Genomic DNA, 9,869 nt, shown 5'->3' with positions numbered 1-9,869 from the left:
TACGCTAACGAAATGTTTTTCAAAAATATGCATAAATATATTAAAAAAAATATTTTTTTTCCATCACAATTAATAGAACCGAATTTTAAATCCTTATTAAATTACAACTTTTTCTATAATCGGATTATTTGTTTTTTGCTTGAACCGGTTACTCGGTTCTAAGCTTTTAAATTGCTATCAAAATTAAATTGAAAATATTGTAAATAATAAAAATGACATTTAAAAGAATATTTTATAAAATATTCCTTCCCAAAATCTGAATTTTCGATTTTTCATGAACCGGTTACTCGGTTCGAAATGTGTATAGTGTGTCTAAAACGGCATTTGAGTTATAATAATTAATTGAACCGAATGTAAAATATTTTTTACATTATTTTTTCTAAAATCTGATTTTTTGGTTTGAGTTTTGAACCGGTTACTCGGTTATAAATTTGTAAGACGCTATTAAAATTATTTTTATAGTACTGCAATTAATAAAATTGAGATTAAACCAATATTTTATGTTATTATTTTCCCAAAAATCCGAGTTGTTGGTTTTCTTGTGAACCGGTTACTCGGGTTGAAATGTGTATAGTGTGTTTAAACCTGTATTTGAGTTATCATAACTAATAGAGTCGAATGTAAAATAATTTTCATATCATATTTTTTTTCTAAAATCTGATTTTTTGGTTTGAGTTTTGAACCGGTTACTCGGTTATGAATTTGTAAGACGCTATTAAAATTATTTTTATAGTACTGCAATTAATAAAATTGAGATTAAACTAATATTTTATATTATTATTTTCCCAAAAATCCGAGTTGTTGGTTTTCTTGTGAACCGGTTACTCGGGTTGAAATGTGCATAGTGTGTTTTAAACAGCATTTGGGTTATCATAGTTAATAGAACCTAATGTAAAATAATTTTCACAATTATTACTTTTCTAAAAATCTGAGTTCTGGATTTTATGTGAACCGGTTACTCGGTCATAAATTTGAAAAAAAAAAACGCTATCATAATTGAATTTAAAATACTGTAAATAATAATAATGAAATATAAAACGATATTTAATATTGTACTTCGATTTTTCATGAACCGGTTACTCGGTTCGAAATGTGTATAGTGTGTTTAAAATGACATTTGAGCTCTCAAAACTAATATAATTGAATGTAAAATCATTTTTACATTGTTATTTTTTCTAAAATCGAATTATTTGGTTGTTTTCCAACCGGTTACTCGATTATAAATTTGTAAAAGGCTATCAAAATTAAATTCAAAGTGATGCTATTAATAAGATTGAGATAAAAGATTTTTTTCCTATTAGTATCCTTCCCAAGCACTAAGTTTTTTTATTTTTTGTGAACCGGTTACTCGTGTTATTCATATTTGTGAACCGGTTACTTGAGTTGAAATGTTCATAGCGTATTTAAAACATAATTTTAGGTATCATAATCAATGGAACCGAATGTAAAATAATGGCCACATTATTATTTTTCAAAAAATCTGAGTTTTCGGTTTTTTGTGAACCGGTTACTCGGTTATAAATTTGTAAAAGGCTATCTAACTTGAATTTAATGTACGACAATTAAAAAGATTGAGCTTAAACAATTTTTTTACATTTTCATTTTTCCGAATATCCGGGTTTATATTTTGTTGAGAACCGGTTTTTGTGCGTAATGAACCGGTTATTCGGTTTTTTCTATTTTTATTTATTTTTTAATGGATTTTAAATTTACTAATTTAATTTTTTGTTTTTTTCCTCTTTACAGATCTAACCTGCAACCGTGTACTTAATAAATATATGCCACAACAATTTACGTCCCCACAAATTAGAGTTAAAAATCTAGAACCCATCAACAAAAACAACTACAAATGTTAGTGTAAAATAAAACATTTAAACCAAAACTAAAATTTTATTTGAAAAACGAAATTCAAACCATAATTTAACCAAGGGCAATTGGTTATAAATTATAATCAAAATAATATCCCCAAAATTGATATTGAAAATAATTCCACTTTAGTTAAATTCAAATCTTTTTTGTGTTCAACATTTCGTTTTCTTTTTTGTTTGCCTGGTGTTGAATACAATCGCCATCACCGCCAAAACGTTATGTTCCACGATTTATTTATAAGAAATTCCAATGAACTATTCTTTCGAGGTCCTGAAGAAGAAAGTGATGCTGGCGCCAATAAGGCCAACAACAAACAACAACAACGATCGAAAAATTTTGTAAATTTTCAAAAATCTGCAATTATTCCAAAAACCACAACAACAAATACAAAAATGGCTGTTAATAAAAAATTAATGGAATCGACGATGACAAATCGAAAGAAAGATCCATTTTCGGCGGATCAGAAGACGGCGTCATTGGAACAGGAATTGAATTTGGCTAGGCGGGCATGCTGGTGCAAGAACATAGAGGGTGATGACAATGAAGGTGATGGTTTGTTAGATAGAAAATCGGAACATGAATGCTGTGAGAATTGCTTTAAATCAAATGACGATGCTGATGATGATGGAGAAAAATTAAATTTAGAAAAAACTACAACGGTTTTGAATGGTGCTAAAATATTTAGTAAAAATATTAATACAACAACTACTAATAATACTACTATAAATAATAGTAAATTAGAAGAAGAAGACAAGTCATTTAGTGTAGAGAAAACTGAAATCCCAACAACAACAACAACTAATAATTTAATTAAGCGAAAACTTACAACTAAGCCAGAGCACAAGAAGGAGAGCAGCGATGCTGATGCGGGTGAGAATGAAGATCTTGTAAATACAAATTCCAAACTTGCCGATTCCTCATCTACATCGTCATCCCGCTCCTCGTCCTCTTCCTCTTCTACTTCCCTGAAGCAAAATTCCACGGCCAGTCTGAAGGCATTCTTCTTAGCCCTTTGGTTGGGTTTTGTCAATTTCTGTGAACGCAACACCATTAAACGCGATGATCCCCGCTTTGAGGCCTATCGCAAAAAACCCGAAACGGAAATGAAAAAGTCAACAACAACAACAACTAGTGAAAATGGAGCTGGAAAAACGGCGAACGGTGGCAAGAAACAATTCCAATTTAAATTGTTGACAAGTAAAAAAGTGATATTCCTACTGCTGGTATGCTTCTTCTTTTCGTGTATTCAGCGGATTGATGCTCGTCCCAATAGTGCTTCGGGTGATGGTAATGCTGTAGCCGGTGAAGCTGTGGGTGTTGGTGCCGAAAGTGCTTATACGGTGACACCAGGAAAAGTTAATGTGAGTAGAGATCAAATTTTCAATAAATTTTTTCTTGAAATAAATTAAGAAACCGGTTTATGGTGTACAAAAAACCCGGTTCCGAAAACCGGGTTTTTGTCTCAGTGTGAACCGGTTTTTTATTTTTTTCATTCAATCAATTTTCAAGTTGTGGAAAAAACCGGTTCCGAAACCCGGTTTTTTGTTCAATGTGAACCGGTTCATTTAATTTTTTTCATTCAAATATCATAATTAACATCATTATAAACTTCATAAATTTATTTTAATTAAAGTATTGACACTTGAAGATCGATATTGAACCGGTTACTTGGGTATAATTGTACTGTATTCGATTCAGGGGGTTTCTCTATAAACAATATCACTATAAAATAATTTATTTTTAATTGGTAGAGACAAATATTTTTAATTTTTTAAAATAAATTGAAAAAAAAATTTCTTTTCATTCAAATGGCTAACTCACTCACTAATTGATATTAATTTATTGCCACTTGAGAGATTCATTTTTGAACCGGTTACTCGGGTATAAATTGGTATATTGTGATGTTTGATTAATGGGTTCTCTTTATAAAAAAATATAACTTTAAACTAATTTATTTTTAATTCTTTAGACATTTTTTGAAGAAAACCCCGGTTTCTATAAAACCGGTTAACCGGATTTTTTGTTCCACATGAACCGGTTTTTTACTTTTTACATTCATATGTCATAACTAACTACATTAACTATCATATTGTAGTTCAATGTAATGTATTGCTACTTAGGAACGATATTGAACCGGTTACTCGGGTACAATTATGCTATATTCGATTCTGGGTCTATCTTTATACAAAAAAATTAATTTTAATATAATTTATTTATTTTTTTAAATTGTTATTAATCAAAAAATAACAATATTTTCTATAGATACGTTTTCTGGATTTCCTATGAACCGGTTACTCGGATCTATATTCGTGTATTGTATTTTAAACTTCTATTTATGTTACCTGAACAGTCTTGTAGACTTAACTATGACATTTCTAAGGTGTTTCATTTTTAAACCAACTTTTTTCAGCACTTATTGAACCGGGTTTTGTACAAAATCAAACGGTTTTTATATTTATTATTAGATTAGCAAGTATGAACTATTATTGCAAGATATTAATTAAGATTTAATTAGCTAAATCACATGATAGCGACTATTTTGGAACCGGTTACTCGGGTTAATATTCGGTTTCGAATGCTTAATTAATCGGTTTTTTGTTTATTGGGAATATATTAAGTATTGGAAGATGATGATTATGTTTTTAAGTAGTCAACTAACATGATAGACGCTATTTTGTACTCGAATTAATATCCGGATTTTTATACTAAATGAATCGGATTTTTGGCTCTTAGGAGTATGTAAAGATATCAGAAGATATTGAAAAAGTTTTAACTAATCAACCCAAATGACAGAGGGTATTTTGGAACCGGTTACTCGAGTTAAAGTTTGGATTATAATAATAAATTAAACGGGTTTTGGTTATTATGAATATTTAAAGACATTGAAAGATAATGTTAATGTTTTAAGTAGTCAATTCACATGATAGGGACTATTTTGGAACCGGTTACCCGGATAAATATTTGGATTTTGATACTAAATTAAACGGTTTTTGGTTATTTGGAGTATTTAAACATATTGAATGTTAATGTTTAAGTTTTAGCTGCCAATCTGCATAGTAGTGACTACTTTCGAACCGGTTACTTGAATTAATATTCGGGTTTTTTCCGAAATGAATCGGTTTTTTGTTTATTTTGAGTATTTAAAGATATTTTAAGATAATAATAATGTTTTAATTAGCCAACCCACATGATAGAGAGTATTTTGGAACCGGTTACTCGGGTTAATATTTGGATTTTCTTCCTAAATTCAACGGTTTTTTGTTATTTTGACTATTTTAAGCTATTGGAAGATTATGTAAAAGTGTTAAGTAGTTAAACCACATGATAGATACTATTTTGGAACCGGTTACTCGGGTTAATATTTGGATTTTCTTACTAAATTCAACGGTTTTTGGTTATTTTGACTATTTTAAGCTATTGGAAGATTGTGTAAATATGTTAAGTAGTTAAACCACATGATAGATACTATTTTGGAACCGGTTACTCGGGTTAATATTTGGATTTTCTTACTAAATTCAATGGTTTTTGGTTATTTTGACTATTTTAAGCTATTGGAAGATTATGTAAATGTGCTAAGTAGTTAAGCCACATGATAGAGAGTACTTTGGAACCGGTTACTCGGGTTGATATTTCGATTTTCTTACTAAATGCAATGGCTTTTGGTTATTTTGACTATTTTAAGCTATTTGAAGACTATGCAAATGTGTTAAGTAGTTAAACCAAATTATAGATACTATTTTGGAACCGGTTACTCAGGTTAATATTTGGATTTTTAAACTAAATTAAACGGTTTTTGGTTATTATGAAAATTTTCAGATATTGAAAAATCATTTTAAAGTTTTAAGTATTCAAACCACATGACATAGACTATTTTGAAACCGGTTACTCGGGTTAATATTTCGATTTTGACACCAAATTAAACGGGGTTTTTTGCATATGTGGAGAATTTAAAGATATTGGAAAATAATGATTACGTTTTATGTGGTCAACCCATATGATAGAGACTATTTTGGTACCGGTTACTCTTGTTAATATCCGGGTTTCGATGGTATCTAAAATGGGGTTTTTTGATTATGATAGGTATTTTAAATATTTTCAAGATCTTAATCCAACAACCCATTTAATGGAAACTATTTTGGAACCGGTTACTCTGCTTAATATCCGATTTTTGGGTATTAATTGGGTATATGATGTTGACAGGTAGTTGAAGTATTTAAATAGGTTGAACCCATTGAAATGCAATATGTTCATAATATGTGAACTGGTTTTTGGTACTAAGTGACCCGGGTTTTCGGATTCAGAACAGATTTGCAGGATTTTATAGGATTTATTTATTTTTCTATGGAATCAAAAGTTAGCCACTGAAGATTTTTTCGTAATTCTCCTCAGGCTAATATCCGGTTTTTTAGACTAAATGAACCGGTTTTTTGATTATTATGGCTGTTTTAATTATTTTCGAAATAAAACTCATAAATATTTAATTTGGTATTAATATTGAAGCCGGTTCTTCTTACTAAATGAACCGGGTTTTCGGTTTTTGTATCGTGTTTTTGGCTTTTTAGTTGGATTTTGATACCAAATTTTTGGTTATTAGGAATAGTTAAAGATATTGGAAAATAATGTAGTCACACCACATGATAGAAACTATTATGTAACCGGTTACTTTGATTCTTCGCACTAAATGAACCGGGTTTCGGGTTTTCAACCGGGTTTTTAGCTTTTTACTTGGAAAAATTTTATTTTTTTCGAATTTTAGTTTATTGAGAAATGCATTTATAAAAAAATTAGGTTTCTCGTTTTCTCAGAATTTTTTTAAAGCATAAAATTGAAACCTTCTTTCACTGAGTATTATTCGTTAGATATTTATACTTTCTTTATCGTCTTTTTTATCATCTGCATTATCTCTTAATAAAAAATGTCCTTCAAAGCCCACAAGTTCTTTTTTTAATTAAAACAATTTGCTAAAATTAATCCTCCCATAACAAAAGGACTCCTAGAAGGACATTGTCAAGATATTTGATATTTTTTCTTGAAATTTGTTGACGCAGAAAAATTGTTTCTCTTAGATTAATTTGTAATATTTATTAACAAGTTATGTGTTGGCGTTTAACTCAAAGTAGAAGAAGCAACAAAAAATAAAACATAGATTAAATGAATGGACAAAAAAGGTTCATCATTCTCTCTCTCTCTCTCTCTCTCTCTCTCTCTCTCTCTGGTTATCGCCATGACAAATCAAAGCGGCATCGAATGATAATAAAATAAAAAAAATTACATTACATTGAGAATGAAAAGAAGAAGAAGATGAAAAACAAATCATAAATAAGCTTAAAATTACATCAAGAAGAAGAAGAAAAAATAATAAAAATAAATAAGCAAAAAAATAAACCTACCCAAGAATGCTAAACAAACAAAACAGCAGCAGACAATGATATCAAGATACAGATTTTTTTTAATGCGAATTCTATGAAAAATAAGAGGCTGGAAAAAATAGAAAAAAAGACGATTGAAAAAATATTGCTAATTTCAGCAAAAAAATGATGGGGAGGTTGGGGAGAAGAGGTTCGAATTTTATGAAGTGGTTGGTCTTTCTTTTGTTAGAAATTATAAATATATTTGAAGAGTCAAGCTCCTAGTTGGCTATGGCTGGATGGTGAAGTATCCGGAAGCACCTCATAATTAAAGGTGGTTAATTATTTTTTTTTTTAAATTTAATTATCATATTAATATGTTCTTTGAAATAAAATTTAGTAGCAATTAAAATTTTTGAATTGTTCCGGAAGGGAATTTTTGACCGACTTATTCATAAGTTTTGGCAACTTGAAAGGTAATGGAACCTATCACAGCTTTTTAATGTGTCCCAACGACGTGCATAACGTACCGGTTATAGTTTAGAATGACGTGTGTTAAATTTTGTCGAAATCGGTTGAGATTTTGATATAGCTTCCCTATATATTTTTCTCCGATTTTATGTAAATGGTGTACCGATGACCCGTAGTTTGTTCGATTGACACGAAATTTTGCACAGCGTGTTGAGCTGGTTTTAGAATGACATGTGTTGAGTTTTATTGAAATCGGTCGAAATTTAGATATACCTCCCATATATATTTTCCTCCGATTTTAGTTTAATTGTGTACAAAAGTCGCTAAAATAATGTTATTGAGACGAAATTTGGTATTGCGCAGTGAATTGACATGTGTTAATTTTTATCAAAATCGGTTCGGATTTAGATATAGGTCCCATATATATTTTGGTCCGATTTTATGTAAATTGTGCACCGATGACCCGTAGTTTGTGCAATTGACACGAAATTTTGCACAGCGTGTTGAGCTGGTTTTAGAATGACATGTGTTGAGTTTCATTGAAATCGGTCGAAATTTACATATAGCTCCCATATATATTTTCCTCCGATTTTATGTTAATGGTGTACAGAAGTCGCAAAAATTATGTTATTGAGACGAAATTTGGTATTGCGCAGTGAATTGAGCCTAAATTGACATGTGTTAATTTTTATCAAAATCGGTTCGGATTTAGATATAGGTCCCATATATATTTTGGTCCGATTTTTTGTAAATGGCGCACCAAAGGCCCTATGTTGATTTTCATTGACACGAAATTTTGTACAGCGTGTTGAATTGATTCTAGAATGACGTGTGTTAAGTTTGATTGAAATCGGGCGAAATTTATATATAGCTCCCATATATAATTTCATCCGATTTGAAACAAATGATGCACAAAACAGGAAAATATCGTCTGAATAAGACAACATTTTGCACAGCGTGTTGAATCAGGCCTAGCTTGGTGTGTGTTAAATTTTGTCGAAATCGGCTGCGATTTCGATATAGCTCCCATATAGATTTTCATCCGATTTCATGTAAATGGTATACCAAAGACCCTAAGTTTGTTCGATTGTCATGAAATTTGGTACAGCAGACCAATTTATGTACAGAATGATGTACATTAAGTTTGATTGAAATCGGTCGAAATTAAGATATAACTCCTACATATATACGATAGTTCGATTACACGTAAATGGTGCACTAAAGACTGAATTGAGTCCAGAATGATGGGTGTTAAGTTTGGTTGAAATCGGTTTAGATTTCGATATAGCTCATATATATAACTTTGTCGGATTTTTAGTAAATCTGGTATCAAACACCCGGTGTTTGTCCGACTAAGATTAAATTTTGTTCATCGTACCGAATTGAGTGTGGAATGACGTATCTTGAGTTTGGTTGAAATCGCCTAAGATTTCTATATAGCTACCATATATAACTTCGCCGGATTTTATGTAAATGGTCCACCAAAAGCCCGAAGTTTGTTCGATTGTGACGAAATTTGGCACTTCGTATTGAATTTGATATATAATCATGTATGTTAAGTTTTGTTCAAATCGGTTTAGATATAGATATAGCTCCCCTATATAATTTCATCCGATTTTAGGTAAATGCACACCAAACGTCCAAAGTTGGTTCGATTGATATGAATTTGGGCACAGCGTACCAAATTGAGTATAGAATGACGTGTGTTAAGTTTGGTTGAAATCGGTTCAGATTTCGATATAGCTCCCATATATAACTTCGTCGGATTTTATGTAAATGGTGTAACAAAGGCCCGAAATTTTGTTCGATTGTCAAGAAATTTGGCACAGCGGACCTATTTAAGTGTAGAATGACGTGTCTTAAGTTTGGTTGAAATCGGTTAAGATTTCAATATAGCTCTCATATATAATTTTTTTCCGATTTTACATAGTTGGTTCACCAAAGACCCAAAGTTTGTTCGATTGACATGAAATTGGGTATAACGTACCAAATTGAGAATAGAATGTCGTGTATTAAGTTTGACTGAAATCGGTTCAGATTTTGCTATAGCTTCCATATATAACTTCGTCGGATTTTTAGAAAATCTGGCACCAAACACTCAAGATCTGTCCGACTAAGACGAAATTTTGCACAGCCTATTGAACTAGGCCTAGATTGATGTGCGTTAAATTTTGTCAACAT

At 30.7% G+C, this 9,869-nt stretch overlaps 1 protein-coding gene across 1 annotated transcript in view; it reads left to right on the top strand.

Annotated features, from left to right (window-relative positions):
• Window positions 1-2,261: 2,261 nt before the first annotated feature.
• The window catches only part of LOC133321474 (sodium/hydrogen exchanger 3-like), a 115,368-nt gene continuing 107,760 nt past the window's right edge, over window positions 2,262-9,869 (top strand). The window contains exon 1 of the mRNA XM_061530565.1: window positions 2,262-3,230. Coding sequence (XP_061386549.1) covers window positions 2,262-3,230 — 969 coding nt within the window. The remainder of the gene's footprint in view (window positions 3,231-9,869) is intronic.

The sequence above is a fragment of the Musca vetustissima genome, unplaced genomic scaffold (genome assembly GCF_032173495.1).
Source record: "Musca vetustissima isolate MV318-11 ecotype Yass unplaced genomic scaffold, APGP_CSIRO_Mvet_v1 utg4831, whole genome shotgun sequence".
NCBI classification, from domain to species: domain Eukaryota; kingdom Metazoa; phylum Arthropoda; class Insecta; order Diptera; family Muscidae; genus Musca; species Musca vetustissima.
Note: the sequence above shows the minus strand (reverse complement) of the source record. Positions and strands in the feature narration are given on the sequence as shown.